Source organism: Elephas maximus, chromosome 12, assembly GCF_024166365.1.
Source record: "Elephas maximus indicus isolate mEleMax1 chromosome 12, mEleMax1 primary haplotype, whole genome shotgun sequence".
NCBI classification, from domain to species: domain Eukaryota; kingdom Metazoa; phylum Chordata; class Mammalia; order Proboscidea; family Elephantidae; genus Elephas; species Elephas maximus.
Genome location: NC_064830.1, coordinates 475,995 through 493,511, shown reverse-complemented (window position 1 = coordinate 493,511; position 17,517 = coordinate 475,995). Strand labels below are relative to the sequence as shown.

The 17,517-nt window shown below is 39.2% G+C and overlaps 1 protein-coding gene and 1 long non-coding RNA gene across 10 annotated transcripts in view; one reads left to right on the top strand and one right to left on the bottom strand.

Annotated features, from left to right (window-relative positions):
* ANGPT2 (angiopoietin 2) overlaps positions 1-17,517 on the bottom strand; it is a 66,482-nt gene that overhangs the window by 20,139 nt on the left and 28,826 nt on the right. For both annotated transcript variants that reach the window (XM_049904251.1, XM_049904252.1), the window contains exons 2-4: positions 9,100-9,255; positions 7,314-7,435; positions 29-261 (exon numbers count right to left, since the gene is read on the bottom strand). In XM_049904251.1, the coding sequence (XP_049760208.1) occupies positions 29-261; positions 7,314-7,435; positions 9,100-9,255 (511 nt within the window). The remainder of the gene's footprint in view (positions 1-28; positions 262-7,313; positions 7,436-9,099; positions 9,256-17,517) is intronic.
* Positions 2,199-7,340, top strand: LOC126087151 (uncharacterized). Of its 8 annotated transcripts, none has more exons than XR_007519661.1 (4): positions 2,199-4,599; positions 4,772-4,943; positions 4,987-5,029; positions 5,073-7,340. It is a non-coding gene; the product is annotated as an uncharacterized LOC126087151 (long non-coding RNA). The 8 variants fall into 8 exon arrangements; XR_007519656.1 differs by having other exon boundaries at positions 4,987-5,201; positions 5,288-7,340; XR_007519659.1 differs by having other exon boundaries at positions 4,987-5,201; positions 5,245-7,340.

Here is a 17,517-nt window from a genome sequence, read left to right as displayed (position 1 = left end):
GAGGAAGAGCTACGTGACGTTTACTTACAGTTTGATGTCGACATCAGAGACAACAAGTTATGGACTGTCTCCATCAGATCGTGTTGCTGCTTTTGAAGAACGGAGTTGTTTGCGGTGGCGGTCACCAGTTGTCTCTCTAGCTCCTCAATAACGGAATTTTGCTTGGATACCAACACCTGGAGCTGATCTTTCTCTTCTTTTATGGATTGGAGTTGAACTACGTGCTTGTCTTCCATGTCTAGGACTTTCTTCTCTAGGAGACTTAGGAAGGAAAATAAGTGTTACTGCAGAGTGGTCGAGATAATCCTATTCTGATTGTTAACAAAGCCGAGTGCTGTAGGGAAACCTAATCATTGTCATAATTCTAATGAGGTATAAACATTGAGTTTCTGCTTCTCTGAGGTACTTTTTAAAGATGTGGGAATTGTAGAATAAGATGCTGCCACAGCTGTAAAGAAAATCAAACTTACTGAAAAGATGATTGTATATATGGGTGTTTGTGGATGCGTGTATGCATTTTGTATTTACAAATGTACACACACAGAAAGATATCTCAGTCTGGACTATGATAAGTGGCTCATGAATGCTACAAGCGTTAGGTGCCACAAGAGTTCAGAAAAAGGAGTGACACTGTTTCAAGCTGTAGTGCTCATTAAGTGCTGTTTTTGAGAAGAGAATGTTCGAGTTAGGCTAGACCTTTGGGTAGAATTTTTGCTTCTTCCTAAATCATATACATTTTAATATTAATCCTAATAATAATAAGCTGTGTGATGAATATCTCTCTGTCAAGGAGCTAACTACTTTGCCTAGGTTCAAATCCTGGCTTAGTAGCCCTGTGACTTCAGGCAATTTACTTAATCACTTTGTGCATCAGTTTCCTTATCTGTAAATTAGGGAGAATACTACTACTACTTCATGGGGTTGGTCTGAGGAATAAATATGTTAATGAATATATATTTAGACTAGTTCCTGATACACAGTAGCACTTAGTAAAATGTTCATTATAATTGATATCGATGGTATTTTCCTCATTTCCGTTTAGGAAATGGAAACCTAAACCCATTGCCATCAAACCAGTTCCACCCGTAACAACCCTGTTAGGACAGAGGAGAATTGCCCCATAGGATTTCCAAGGCTGTGATCTTTACGGAAGCAGCCTGCCACGCCTTTCTCCCTCAGAGAGGGTGGTAGGTTTGGGTCTCCGACCTTTTGGTTATCAGTTGAGCGCTTTAACCTCTGCACCACCAGGGCTCCTAATTAAAGCCAAGAGACAATAAATCACATGCCTAAAGTTACTCACCCACATTTCACAGAATGGCGGTAAAGACTACCAAGGTTAGGCTTGGCTCATCTTACCTTTCTTTTATCTGTTAATTAGTTCCTTTAACAGGTTTATTGAACACCTACCATGTTCAAAGTGATTTTTAGGAAAAATCAGAGATGAAGCCATTATGGATCATAGTCTCAAAATGCTAAAAGTGCAGATGTTTTGATGGCTTTGCGCCAATAAACTGAAATTGTAAAGCTAGGAATATCTTAACCAAAAATACTAATTTTATGAAATTTTATATGGTGGCATCCATTGAGGAAAACATGTCCTTATGAGAACCTAGGTTCGTAATTAAAAGTTATCACATAGGACGTGTTTGAAGACCGCTGTTCCACTGCAGAGGAGATGTGGGCAGTAAGACTTCCCCTGGGCAGTAGGAGCCCTCTGGGAGAAGGCAGAAGGCCTTGGACTGAGAATCCCACCTCTGCTTGTCATTAACTGTACCTTGCGAAGGGCATTCGGCCTTTCTGGGTCTCGGGTACATATCTATTTAAAATAAAGGGATTAAATTAGATGGTCTCTGAATTCCCTTCTAGTTCAAATAATCTGTACATCTATTATGCCTTATTTTTTTTATTTTTTTTTTCCCGGCAGTGACGTTGTCTGAATCTTTAACCCTGCAAAAAACATTAACCAGCCAAGGAACTGACTATCCATTTAGGCCTTGCATATAAGCAATAGCAATGCATATTAATAATTATTATTAAAAATGCACTTGCCACTCTTAAATTTATCTCAGCCCTTAGTCTTTATAAATCAGCATATGACAATAAATGTATTATCAATATATCAAATCAATAAATAATATGGTCATTTGCATTCAAATTTTATTAGTTTGATAGTATTCATTTTTAGCTTTATTATTTCTTAATATTTTCCTGGGTGACTAATTTATTTTAAAAGAATTCACTTGAATTAAGTAAAAAGTCAAGATCATTTATAACAAGAAGAGGGTAACTTAAAAATAAGTGCATAAAGATTTTTCTGTTTTCTACCCAGAATCATTTCTAGTACCATTATTGTATAGGCAGTATAATTAAGGAAATTCTCCTGTAATGCTTAACCTACAGAATTAACATAAACGTATGAGGAATTTTTTAAGCATCAATCTGTACTGCCTACAAAATGATGTTGTTGAAGTTTATTTTGTAATTGTCTTTTTTCTTTTTTAATCATCTATGAGAGAAGCATAGAAAATAGGTGTGGTGATCACACAGTCCAGGCTGTGAATGAGAGTTAAACACCAAAGGGTAGATATAAACAAGCAAGCAGACAAACTAGAAAATCCCTTAGTTTCTTTCTCCCAAGGCTGTGCCAGTATAGCTGCATTTGTGCTGTTGTTGTTTTTAGTTACCTGAATCATGGAGACCCGATGTGTGCAGTGTAGAACTGCTCCATAGGGTTTTCAAGGCTACGGCCTTTTGCAGACAGATCACCCAGCCTGTCTTCCAAGGTACCTCTGGGTGGGTTCAGACCCAGAACCTTTCAGCTAGTAGTTGAGCGTTTAATTGTTTGGGCCACCCAGGTATTCTGCCTCAAACAGTAAAAAAAAAAAAAAAACCAAACCCATTGCCGTCGAGTCAATTCCGACTCATAGCGATCCTATAGGACAGAGTAAAACTGCCCCATAGAGTTTCCAAGTAATGCCTGGCAGATTTGAACTGCTGACCTTTTGGTTAGCAGCCATAGCACTTAACCACTATGCCACCAGGGCTCCCAATTGTTTGGGCCACCCAGGTATTCCACCTCAAACAGTAGTACTACGTAGTACTATGTAAATGGCCACAGATCGTTGCTTTTTAAAGCTATAAAGAGTCTTCGGGGTCATATTCTAGAGCAGCATTTTTCAAAATGTGGGTTGGGATCCATTAGTAGCTTGTGAAATCAATTGAGCGAGTTACAACCAGCATTTTTTTTTTAATGAAATGAAATTAAATAAATGGAATAAAACAGGTCAGAATACAGTATAGATTTATAGCAAGAACCTTGCACGTTGCACCAGATATCATGGCCAACAGTGACAAGCTGTGGGAGAAGGGAAGTGGACCACGCGTGGAGAATGCAGACATTCGCTAGTCGTGTTGTTGTCGGCAGGTGCTGTAGTGCCAGTTCCGACTCACGGTGACCCGATGTACAACAGAACAAAACACTGCATGGTCCTGCACCGTCTTCACAGTCTTTGCTGTGTTTGACCCAGAAAGAGGGAGTTGCTATATTTGCTAGAAAAAGATAGTTTAGTTTTTTGCTCAATAGCATATTATTTGATTTCCCGATGTGTGATAATTTCATCATCACCATAATTTTAGATTTACAGATTTTAAATTTGTAAATTTACAGTTTAAATTTATGTTCACATAAATCGTGGTTAGTTAAGAACTGTGGGGAAATATTATCCTATCTCAGCAGAAACATCGAGACTGGAACCATGCTTCTCTTGTAACTTTTCATTGTGTCTCTTCAGAAAGGGGTGGTATCAAATGTAACAACTTTCAAGGCCATAACAACAATAACAATTTAATTGAACTGGGATAAATAGCCCTTAAATTAATTGTTTATTTTTAGGAAAAAAAAAAAGAATGATAAGATGAAAAAAACACATATTAGTTTTTACCTTCATTTGGTGAATTTAAAAATGTTTCAGAGGCAGTTCTGAGAAAAATGTCAACCCTCATAAGTGCTTTGACTTCACTTGAATCTATTTCATGAAGAAAACAATTGCACTTCTATATAATGAAGGTTTTTTAAAATATGATTTATCAGACGTACAAATCATTTGCACGTTTGTGTAATGATGTTCCTGCAAATAAAATCTTAGGCCAGTCAAAACGCAAAGCACCTACACACCCATGACGTGGAACTCATTGAAAGATGTAAAATTATCATGACAGTTTTCTTTATCAGTTATTTACAGATGTTGATGAAAAAGCCTTACTATTGTCATATTTTGTTTCATATTTGTGACAAAAGAAAATGTGGTTTCTGCAGCAAATAAAAGATTACTCTTGTAGCAGGTGTAAACTTGTTACAGGCTGCACCTTGTATGTCTGTGGACAGGTGTAAATTTGTTACGGGCTGCACCTTGTGTGTCTGTGGACAGGTGTAAACTTGTTACAGGCTGTACCTTGTGCGTCTGTGCACAGGTGTAAACTTGTTACAGGCTGTACTGTGTGTGTCTGTGGACAGGTGTAAACTCGTTACGGGCTATACCTTGTGTGTCTGTGGACAGGTGTAAACTTGTTACAGGCTGTACCTTGTGTGCCTGTGGACAGGTGTAAACTCGTTACGGGCTATACCTTGTGTGTCTGTGGACAGGTGTAAACTTGTTACAGGCTGTACCTTGTGTGCCTGTGGACAGGTGTAAACTTGTTACAGCCTGCACCTTGTATGCCTGTGGACAGGTGTAAACTTGTTAAAGGCTGTACTGTGTGTGTCTGTGGACAGGTGTAAACTTGTTACAGGCTGCACCTTGTGTGTCTGTGGACAGGTGTAAACTTGTTACAGGCTGTACCTTGTGTGTCTGTGGACAGGTGTAAACTTGTTACAGGCTGCATCTTGAGTGTCTGTGGACAGGTGTAAACTTGTTACAGGCTGTACCTTGTGTGCCTGGGGACAGGTGTAAACTTGTTACAGGCTGCGTCTCGAGTGTCTGTGGATAGGAGTAAACTTGTTACAGGCTGTACCGTGTGTGTCTGTGGACAGGTGTAAACTTGTTACAGGCCGTACCTTGTGTGTCTGTGGACAGGTGTAAACTTGTTACAGGCTGTACCTTGTGTGTCTGTGGACAGGTGTAAACTTGTTACAGGCCGTACCTTGTGTGTCTGTGGACAGGTGTAAACTCGTTACAGGCTGTACCTTGTGTGTCTGTGGACAGGTGTAAACTTGTTACAGGCTGCGTCTCGAGTGTCTGTGGACAGGAGTAAACTTGTTACAGGCTGTACCTTGTGTGTCTGTGGACAGGTGTAAACTCGTTACAGGCTGCACCTTGTGTGTCTGTGGACAGGTCACTCACAGGCTCTTTTTGTACATCTAGCATGATTTACATTTCTGCTGTCTAATTGGCTGAGCGCTGCTTTGTCAGTTACATAAAATTTTAGTTTGTTAGATATCTTTGACAGGATGATTTTATGGAAAAAATATTTTGATATTTAAATTTAATTTTACCCAAAACTAGATTCCACCACCACACCACCGGTGCCGTCGAGTCAATTCCGACTCATAGCGACCCTACAGGACAGGGTAGAACTGCCCCACAGAGTTTCCAAGGAGCGCCTGGTGAATTCGAACTGCTGACCCTTCGGTTGGCAGCCGTAGCACTTAACCACTACGCCACCAGGGTTTACTAGGTTAGAATTGAGAAAAAATGGAAAAATACATCATTGACCGACGTACATTAAACTGGGAAAAAATATAAAGGATTGAAGCGATGGAGCAGCAAGAATGGCGAGAAAATAGCAAGTCACAGTGGTTAAGATCAGTATTTTATATGTTGTGTTAAAATCAGTATTTTATATGTTGTGTTAAAATCACTATTTTGTATGTTGTGTTAAAATCACTATTTTGTATGTTGTGAAGTTTTGATATTTAAAGAAATGTCACCAAATTTAGGGATGACTGAAAAATGTACTGAAAATTGTTGATTGCATTTCAAAGAAGCTTACGGAATAGCTAACATTTTAAAAATACTTACTGTATAGCAAAGTTTGCTCGTAGTGAGGATAAGTATTAAGTGGTGTGTCTGAATGCATGAATAAGATGTACGCTTTTTTAGGGAAAGTCAGTATCATTTGGCAAATATTTACAAAGACAGTATTTGGGTAATATAATCGATACATTTAACTGATGACTGGGGCCTCGTAGCATACTAAATCCCGGACATATCCTAGGATTCTCAAAGACATTATTGTTACACAAGTAAGACAAAAGCACCCCCATATGTTCCCAACGTCACTGTAACGTATTGAAGAGTACAGATGGTATTCAAGAGATTGTTATATCTCAGTTGTCTCTTTCAAGCCTTTATTTATTACTTTGCAGAAGAGAAATTTAAAACATTAAAGAAAAATATTTGGATAAAAAAATCTATTTGTTTTGCAGAACACTAGATCAATACAATAGTTGAGTTAAACTTGGTACCTAAAGAGATAAAGAATTATTTCAGCTTATTCTTAATTTACAGTGGAGAATGATTACAAGACAATACATTTAGCATTTTTCCATTAAGAATAATTATTTAAATCGTGAAATAGAGTGTATTGTTATTATGACCACTCTACACATCCTGTGTACACGTTCTCATTAAAAATAAGGAAATAAGCTGAGTCGTTCAGCATGTGTGTGCATAGACTTGTCCTCAGATGTTCAGACTGGAATTAACCTATAAAACTATCCTTACCTATCGCTGATAATTATTGTTTCTTTATTTTTATTTTTTATATATAATGTATTTAAATATTGATAAAATATTATGTACTATTAACTTTGTATTTTTACTTCATCATATATTTTAAGAGTTAAGTGTTGTGTAATGAAAATTGATTTCGGTTGTATATGGCTTTACACTCTAAGTGCATTTTACCTACTGGAGATAATTTTGCATCAGAAAAAACTAAGACCCCAAAACAAAGAAACTTGGTCAAGTTAATACTGAAATGCCCAGGCCAGTGGTTCTTTTTACTTCAAGCACCGGCAGTATATTTTACTGAATTGGCGTAATATCGGGGGAATCCCTGTTAAAAAAAAGTCTTTAAGGGGACAGAGAATGAAAAATAAAATCAAGGACTATTTTAGAAGGTCTGTACCATTTTGACATTTTCTCCTAAATTCCCTCCGTACTCCTCTGTCACAGCTTTCTAAACTACATTAAGAAAGTCAGCACTTTGGGAAGCTGTGCTTATAAATAATAATCCTGTGAAACAGGTTTTCACATCTGGAAAGTGTACAGCTTTGCATTATTATTATTATTATTATTTTGTACTTTTATTACCTGTTCTTGTCTTGCAGTTTGTTTATTTCACTGGTCTGATCCAAAATCTGCTTTTCCAGCTTGTTTGTAGAGAGGGAGTGTTCGAGAAGCTGAAGCTCAAGCCTCGTTGTCTGATTTAATACCTAAAAGTTACACAATGAAATCCTTATTGGTCATTTTTGATTAGATACGACTTCCTCTTAAGTTACCTGAATTATGAGAAAACATATTCATTTACCCAATTATCTTATTTTGGCATATTTTACCTTTTCAGAAAGGGCCCGATGTCCTGTGTCCCGTCAGAGTGTATGAATTTTTTTCACCATGCCTTTGTTTTGGGAAGTGTTTATAGTCTAGACAGTGTTTGTGTCAGATAATGTGTTATTTTTAGTTCTTTCACGTTTTACCATTTCTTTTCCACAGTGAGGCAAATGGGACGATAAAATAGTCATATTTAAACTGTCAACATTCTTCATGAATGGATGAGTTTCCCTCTGCTCAAAAAAATGCTGTTCTCATATTTGTTTTTCAGTAAATTAAAACAAAGTGATTAGAATTCACATGCTTCCATTGTTTAAAAATATAACTCAATTTTTTTCTGCCTTAGCCTGATATTTCCTAGTTTTGATTGACTCCTTTAGCCTTTCATTTTTCTTTTTCCTATTTAAAAACCATGTGAATCAATTAGGAAACAATATAATGTCAACATAAAGTGGAAGATGACTTTCTTTGTATACCCTTCTGATACAGAACATCTCCTGCATCACTTTTCCCTTCGCATCCAAACAGCTTTAAAGACGAGTTCTTTAGCGTGTGGCTGCCTCACAGCAGGAAGAATTGATTACTCACATCCTCCGTGTTAATGGTTATCCAGGATGTGGTACCACATTTAAGTGTTTTAAGTCAGAACCGTTGCCAAAGATGGTGTGTCCTTGAAAGAATCATTGTTTTCTTGCTGTCTCTATGTCGTTAGTGAACGCCTTAACCTGGTCACATAGAGACAATGATTTGGCCTACATATTAATTAGACCCAAGCCTTTTATGTTGGTCCTTTCTCAGAGGAAGTGTTAATCTGATCTCCCACTTTAAACCCTAAGGGTTATACAATGACTACAATTTGAGGGCGGGGGGAGCAGAGGACGATGGAGGTCAGGTTCAGATACTGACCCAGGGAGTAATCGCAATGTTTTTTATATCACTTTTCTGACAAGGATCATATAGCTGGACAGGGCCTCGAGGCATCCATCTGCAGGTGACTAAATTAGCCAAGTCAGGAGTTTGTCCAGTTTAGGGTTCTCTCGTTCTGACAGAATAGAAGAACCTCACTTCTAATCAGGATTTTCCATATTTGAATGTAAACCTGTTTCATCCAGTCGGTGACTGCTCAGCAAAGCCTTAAATTGAATCAGGCAGGTAATTCAGTCTGTTAATACCTGGTGCTGAACAGCAGTTAGGCTGAGGAATATTTATATTGTATTATGTTATGGGAACTGCATATTAATTGGAATTCCTGGTGCAAATGGTTAGTGTGCTTGGCTGCTAACCAAAAGGTTGGCAGATCGGGGCCACCAGAGACAGCCTGGAAGAAAGGCCTGGTGAGCTCCTTCCTGAAGACCAACACTGAAAACGCTGCGGAGCACGGTGCTGTTGTGACACGTACGATTTTACCATGAGTCGGAGTCAACTCAACGGCAACTGTATATTTTAATTAAGAAACTATTTTATTTTGTAAAGTAATTATACAGCACAATTTAGTGCTAGTCTCTGGCTGGCTGAGCTGCTATGTGTTTCATATTTCAATACTTACTTGGGCTTCCACGTCAGTCAATTTCCGAGTCTGCTCTGCTGTCTGATTCAGTAGGTTTGTTCCTATTTCTATCATCACAGCTGTCTGGTTCTGGACTGCGTTCTGCTGTATCTCCACCATTTCCTTTTTCATGTTGTCCTGGATGTAACTCTCCAGCTAGGAAGGAAGAAATGTTCAAAAGACAGCTATTAGTCCAATGATCAGAAACTTTATTCCTAAATATTTGTCATCTTTTCCTTGTCTTTTAAAAAATCTATTTGAAGTTCTTTGTCTTGCCCTAGTTTTAAAATCTTGCTTTTTTTTGTTTTTCACTAGCAGTAAAATGTAGTTTTCTTTTAGTTTAACTCCAAGTCTGGCAGACTGGTAACATCATGTGTAGGTGAGAGAAAACCTGCTCCCTGTTTGTTGCATCGCTCCGGAAGTCCACACTGTGACAAGGAGATGGATAGACCGCGGTTCAGTGACGGGAAGATGGTGGTGGGACGCAGCAGGAGGGACCACTGGGGGTTTTACTGTGTTGTGTCCATTCCGCCAACCTCAGCTCAGTCCTTGTTATACAGGAAATGAAAGTTTGGTACTAAGAATTTTACTGACTTCTGCCACATTCTAGATTTTCCATTTCTTAACATACGGAGAGACTCTGTTAGGTTCCCTGAAATAGGGTGTAAGGAAACAAGCACCTTTTCCAAAACTGATCCACGTCCCTCTTACTGAATTTATCACACATTAGACCTCTTAAGCTTTTCCTCACATGTATGCATTTTTCACAATTTCTTCATTTTGTACATCAGGCATAGCAAACTTTTAATCTTGCCTTGGCTCCATCCTTCCTCATATATAAAATAGGTTTACTGTTTGGACAGAGGAGTGTTTTAAGATCTAATTAAAACATGTTTTCAAAGTCATTGTGTGTGCATAGCTTTAGGTACTTAAAACCTTAATTTCCTTTCTTCTTTGTTTTTCGGAAGGATCTAATAATAAGAGCCACGATTCCATTCATTGTTCTAAACTGTAAGCTCATGACGACAGAAACCATATTTTTATTCATTTTCCACATAGTGTAAATCAAAAAAAATTTTATTAAATTGAATAATTAAAAGCTTGTTGTAAAACTGCTTATATAGTACCGTTCTTTAAAACTTGTAATTCTCTACAGAGAAACCATTCAACTTCAGTTGTCAAACATAACTCTTCTTAAAATGTTAACCATTAAGTAAATCTATACTTGTGCCTTGAAGAATGAAAAAACAGAATGGGAAGGGTGGAGTTTCTCCCTTGAAGTTCAGGTGCTTCTTTGCTGGTGCAGTTCACGAGTTGTGTCCTATGGCTGGTGCTGCCTGGTCTTGTTACTAGTGCTGAACCCTGAGTTTACCCCTGTCTGCTTCCCATCTCCCTCCACACTAAAACCAAAAAAACCAAACCTGTTGCCATCAAGTTAATTTCAACTCATAGCGACCCGACAGGATAGAGTAGAACTGCTCCATTGGGTTTCTAAGGAGCAGCTGGTGGATTCGAACTGCTGACCTTTTGGTTAGTAGCCAAGCTCTTAACTATTGCACCACCAGGGCCCCCTCCACACTAGTTGTCTTGATATTTAATGGCCACTCCCTGGTGATGGTTCTCCCTTGATTATTGGACAGATCAACTTGAAACATAAGAATTACTAAAGCTTTGATAATTTATAAAAATCTTATCGTTAAAACGTTTACTTCTCCATATGAATCAAATTAGGTTAGACCAGTATTAAAAACAAAACAACAACAAAAAATACTGTTAGTTGGAAGTCCAACTAACATCTCTTGCAAACTCTTCACAAAATTTGAAGATCCTGATACTCTTATCAATCACTTATCAGAGCTAGTGGTAACTACCTGCTGCCATCGAGTCAGTTTCAACTCCTGGCAACCCCTGTGTAGAGCTCTGCTCCGCTGGGTTTTCGGTGGCTGATTTTTTGGAGGTAGATCATCAGGCCTGTCTTCTGAGGTATGTCTGGATGGACTCAAACCACCATCTTTCAGTTAGCAGTTGAGAGCATAACTGTTTCTGCCACCCAGAAACTCCGGTGCCAACTAGCTCAAGCCTTTGTAGTGGCTGTGTTCTTTCTTTTATACTTTATTCTTTCCTCACGCCTCCCTGCCTTTTCTTTTTAAGATGTAACTTTTACAAGGGACGTACACCATTTTAAAGAATCTGTAGATAGCAGCTTGTAATTTCTTGCCTTCTCTCCCTCTCTCTTATCACCATGGGAATAATAGAACTTTTGAGGTTAAAGTTAGAGCTGTATCAGCCACCCAGACGGGTTGTCTTAGCTCCTCTTAACACCCAGCACAGAAAATGTTTAGAAAGATTTACTCTGGAAAGTTTGGAACTATAAACATATACTCAGGCTGGAGTTTGGTTTAAATCCTTACTCTGAAATAATAATTTACAAACCAGCATAAATAATAAGTCTCAATCCTCTTACTGATACCAGTATTTAAGACCTAATAGAAATTATTCTGTCTTTTGTCACTCTAGATCATGTAACCGGAGGAAAATGAATCTTTTTTTTTTTTTGCCTTTCTAGAGCTACTGGATCAAATGTAGTTAAACCATCAAGAGACAGACATGAGAGGAATGTTTATAATTTGAAATTTTAAAAGTCAGGTTCTAATTTAAAATTAAGACTTAAGAACTTTAGAAGATATAAAAGACCCAATTTTAAAAAAATACAAATTTTTAACTTTTTTGCCATGTAGTTTTCTAATTTGAAAACAGTAGAACGTAAAATGCTTTTTAAGTCACTACTTTTTAGCTTTTCAGGATGACAAAGTATAGGTATATGGGCTGTGTGTCTGTGTGTGTGTGTGTGTGCGTGTGTGTCTGTATACACATACATATAACATTTATACATGTGTTGTGTGCTCTGGAATATGTATATATACAATATACAGGGCTTGGAAGGCATATGTGTACATGGGTTCTGTGTGTGTATACACGTATATATAACATTTATACACGTGTGTGTGTACACATATATATAACATATTTATACATGTGTCGTGTGCTTTGGAGTATGTATACATACAATATACACAGTTTGGAAGGCATATACCATTCAAATAAAGCAAAATTCTGTTTGATACTGACCCAATTGCTAACTAATTAAAGTTTTTGTGAAGAAAATGGAACAGAAAAAGAAATAATGAAGTACTAGATAGTTTGTGTTGATTTAAAAAAGATTTGCATTCTTACCCTTAAAGCAGTGAAATTGAGGTTTTAAGAGAAATGTGTGATTGTGGTAGTTTGGTACCCTTTCAGCTACCACCCGTCACTGAAGGCTTGTGTGTTGCTATGATGCTGAACAGGTTTCAGCAGAGCTTCCAGGCTAAGACTAGGAAGAAAGACCTGGCAATCTGTTTCCAAAAATCAGCCAACAAAAACCCTACGGATCAACAACGGACTGATCCGTTAGCAATCACGGTGATGTCGCAGGTGCCAGCAGTGTTTCTTTCTGTTGTAGGTGTGGCTGCCGTGAGTCGGGAGGCAACTCGGGGGTGTCTAACAGCAGCCACAAGAACAAAGGGTGGTATGTTTAGCCCCAGAAACAGTAGGAACACTAATGGTAAAAAAAAAAAAAAAAAAATGGTAGTTACTATTTATTGGTTACTCAGAATGTCTCCACTACTGTGTTGATGGCTTTATACTGATTCTAGGTGCCTAGCATTAGAATAGGCGTGGGCATTGGCTGATGGCTGGTGTACCTGTAAGCAAAAGGATAGTTCAACCCAGAGGCCACTCCGTAGTGCCTTTAACACCCAACAGTGACATAAGGCAAAATGAGCTCGAGCATGCCCTGTGATTTCTGAGGCTGACAATGCCTCGAAAAGCAATCAGCTTCCTACCACTCCATTAAAAACAGGAGCGGGGGGGTGCTTTTCACAGAAAAGCCTGGAATTAGCAATCCTCAGTGCTGATTTTATCTTCTGGAAGCATCATGGCAAAAGAATCTGTTTTTTTTCCAAAGATAAGTAGTAACTTGTAGAGATAGAAAGACTCTGGATGTTCATAATATAAGGAACACTCCTAAATGAAACTCTCCCATTTAATGTGTCCTTTTAGTACATCACTGCACATCAGGGAGCAGAAGCCCACAATGAAGCCCCTTTGGCTGACCCACATTGATGGAAAAGCACCTTGAAATTCCCTTGTCTCTTGACCCTGATGAAGTAGGTTTTTTGTTTTGTTTTGTTTTGTTTCTAGTTTATTGCCCTGGAGTGCCTTTCTGTTTAATATCTCTCTTTTTGTATTTTCACTGTCTGTGACTGAAACCCAGAAATAAAGAAATTTTCCCAGTGATCCTACTGCTGTCCCTCCCATATGCAGCTTCACACTCTCCCCTTCTTTGGCAAAGGTTTCCCATCCTTGTCATTTGCACTTGGCTGCTTTTGTCAAAACAGTTCCAAGACACTCGAACCTCCCAGGAGAGGGGATATGGTCTTTCTAATTTCTCAAGTGTGGCTGCACATATTTATGTTGTCCAGGAAAGTTTGACATTGCCTTCATATTTGAAGGTAACTTTGCAGTGATTGTGGCTTGTGGGTGCCAGTTCCTCTGCAAAGATCTTCCTGCGCAAGTTTGAAAGGGCAAGTGTGCATTAGCACTGCCTCCTTAGATGAATGGCCTAGGCACCCTTCATTTACGGCGTGGGCCCTTGAACTCTTGCCCTGTTCTTAGAATCCAAATGAATTAACAAATTTAATTACACTGTAAGGCTATGCTCAGTATTATTATGATTTATTAAAAAAAAAAAAAATTGTACCCTAGTAGTCTTTAAAACTTGGCAACACATTGAAGCTCAAGGTAACCAGAATAAAATATTTTAACATTGTATATTAGATATATCCATATAGATATAGCAGCACTGGTGGCATAGTGGTTAAGTGTTCAGCCGCTAACGAAGAGGTCAGTTGTTGGAACCCAACAGCCATTCCACAGGAGAAAGATGTGGCAGCCTGCTTCCGTAAAGATTTACAGCTTTGGAAACCCTGTGGGGCAGTTCTGTTCTGTAGGGTTGCTGTGAGTCAGAAGCCACTCGACAGCAACAGTTGTTTTGTTTTGTTTTGTTTTGTTTTATATATATATGTATGGAGCCCTGGTGGCACAGTGGTTAAGAGCTTGGCTGCTAACCAAAAGGTTGCCAGTTTGGATCCACCAGCTGCTCCTTGGAAACCCTATAGGGCAGTTCTGCTCTGTCCTATAGGATTGCTATGAGTCAGAATCGACTCCACTGGCAGTGGGTTTGGGTTGTTTTATGTGTATTTTAATGTAAATTGTGTCCCAGCAGTTTTTTATTACTTCCCAACATTTTCAATGATCAAATTTGAAGGAAAAGACAAGTCCATTTTCGAGGCAACTATGGCAGATTGAGTATACATTACAGTGTTTGTCTTATCTTCCTTCTCACCAGGATTAAATTATCCTCATTAGTTCTTCCACCAAAAGAAAAGTAATCTTGAGTTTGGCTGGGGAGAGGAAAACATAGACAGCATGTAAAAATTATTCACAACTTAAAGATTTTGACGTTGCTTCCTTCCCAGCTGTAGATGCTGGTTAGCAGATGGTTTTTATTTAATAGATCATTTCTGTTTCTATTTAAATAAAGCTCAATGCCCTGATTTCTTTTCAACTAATTAGTTTTTGTTCATCTGAATGACCAAATTTTCCTACTAAGTTAGCAAATACTTTATTTCTTTGGAAACATTTTACTCTAACATTTCCATGGGAAATCAAAACATTGCAATACTGTGACTATTTTTTCCTCCATACCTGCCCATCCCCAAAACCTCAGCAACCCTGTGTGTGCAGATGGTCCACGCACTCAGCTGCCAATCAAAAGGTTGAAGGTTCAGGTACATCCCGCAGTGCCTCAGAAAAAAGTCCTCGCAATCTCCTGAGAACTCAGCCTCGGAAAGCCCGCTGGGCTCAGTCTGCTGTGACACACATGGGGCTACCATGGGTGCTCCGTGGCAGCTGGTTTGGTTGGCTGATCCCTCCTGACTTGACCCCTTCTTCCCACTCAGCTTCTGCCGTCCTCTCTTCTGGAGCGTCGCACTCCCATCCCGCCATCAGAATCGTGGCTCTAAATGCACACCGGATCACTCTGCAGCTCGCAGTGAGCTCTTGCCCCTTTGTCTGTAGGATCAAGTCCAGGTTCCTTATCTGGGCAACATGCTCACCTTCATAGTCTGTTCCCTGTATCTCCTTAGCCTGGTCCTGATGTGAACCTGACTCCTGTTCACACAAGACCACTCATGGTGCTTCATATGTGTACACCTTTGTCCGTTCTTCCTTTTACGTTGAGTTCTTTCCATCTCCTGGGGTTATACCCCCTGTCCCATCATAAGCCCTCATCAAGAATAGTCAATGTGTTTTATGCTGCATTTTGATACCAAAAACACTTTGTATTGTTGATTTTTTTTTTCTTTTTAATAATACCATAAGTTTTTGTTCTTGTTTGCTTGGGATACTGGATTTTTATTTGTAGCCATTCCACATCCTAGTAACAACAAGAAAAACATTTGCTCTTATGATTAATTTGAAAACTTGAATCCAAGATTATTAAATCTGGGTATGTTCTGTTTTGTAGGCTTTTACCCTAATGTTCTTGGTTCCCTTTTATGAAGAAACTCTGGAACACCTTTTGAGGAATCCAGGGAGAAACTAGGCTTTCTTCTCCTTCCTTGTAGAGGTTTTTCATTGTTAACCTAGGAATTTTGCTGCCTAAGCAGTTGCATCTTCACCAGTATTTAACGAGAGCTGCTGAGATTGAAGTGGAAAGGACCAGGAAGTGTGTGTCTTGGGCGAACCATCATCTCGAAACACTTGTAGGAGGCTGGGGTAGAGGTATTGCCTGTAGGCTGGAGATAGTGTGTGGATGGCCCAGGAGCTGGGGACAATGTTTTAACACCTTCTTTTTGTATTTATGCTCTACGTGAATTTGTGTAGCCTAGAGAATCCCGTATCAGAGGTACTTGCCCTCCATCGGGCCTCTCTGTAACCTTGGCACTTGTTTCCACGTTCAGTGCATACACCGTGGGGGATCCAGAAGGAATCTAAGTCCTGGAGGAGGGAAGCATGGCCTTGCAGGCACAGATTTTCTAGGTGGTTGATATAACTTCCCTTAACCGTTTCGTTGCCATTGGCATAAACTGTACACCAGCCACTGTTGACGCCTCTGGACCTCAGAGGTAAAACATTATTCCAGTCTAATGCATTTTGCCCCAAGGTGAGTTCCTTTTGAAATGTCTGAAGCTCAGCAGACCAGAGTTGGAGCCTCATTGTTGTGTAGGTTGAGCACTCTATTAGATGATACTTCCTGGATGTGTTGGTTTTGTAAACTTTTGCATTTTTTTTTTTCCTTCATTTCTGTGAGGTAAGGCTTGCAAGCATAATTATGACTTTGCAGTGTGGTAGTTAGGGACCCCTGATGGGTTTGTTTTGGTTTTTCTGTGTTGTATTTGGAAAACCAGAGATCTCCATGTAACCTAATGAAAAGGTGCCAGCGATAGATAAATTATCTACCTGGTTCTCAGGTAAATACCGTCATGCCACAGAAGGACGGTGCCAAGGTGCCACTCGCCTCATTGGTGAACTGTGTTCCAGCTCATATTTCTCACAGTCCATGTTACCAACCAGAAGTTTAAACACAGTCAGTTAGTAATCATGCATCCCAGTGCTGAAAACACATGCCATAAAAAAAAATAATAATAATGAGAAAAAAATGTGGTGATGAATTTAATAAACAAACATGTCTTCATTCATTGTAACTATGTAGAACCCTCCTGGCACAGGATCTTTGAAGCACCTCCTGTGACGAATTTGTTCTTACTGTCTGTCTTGGTCATCTAGTGCTGCTGTAACAGAAATACCACAAGTGGATGGCTTTAACAAACAGAAATTTATCCTCTCATAGTTTAGGAGGCTAGAAGTCCGAATTCAGGGTGCCAGCTCCAGGAGAAGTCTTTCTCTGTTGGCTCTGGGGTGGAAGGTCCTTGTCATCAATCTTCCCCGGTCTAGGAGCTTCTCAGAGCAGGAACCCTGGGTCCAAAGGACGCGCGCTCCATTTCCGGCTCTTCTTTCTTGGTGGTAGGAGGTCTCTCTCCTCTCTGCTCACTTTATATCTCAAAAAAGATACACTCAAAAACAGCCTAATCCTGTAGAGTGTGTCCTGCCTCATTAACATAACTGTCTCTAATCCTGCCTCGTTAACATCATAGAGGTTAGGATTTACAACACATAGGATAATCACATCAGATCACAAAATGGAGGACAGCCACACAAAACTGGGAATTATGACCTAGCCTAGTTGACACACATTTTTGGGGGACACAATTCAATCCATAACCCTGTCCTTTTTACTTTTTTCCTATTAATAAT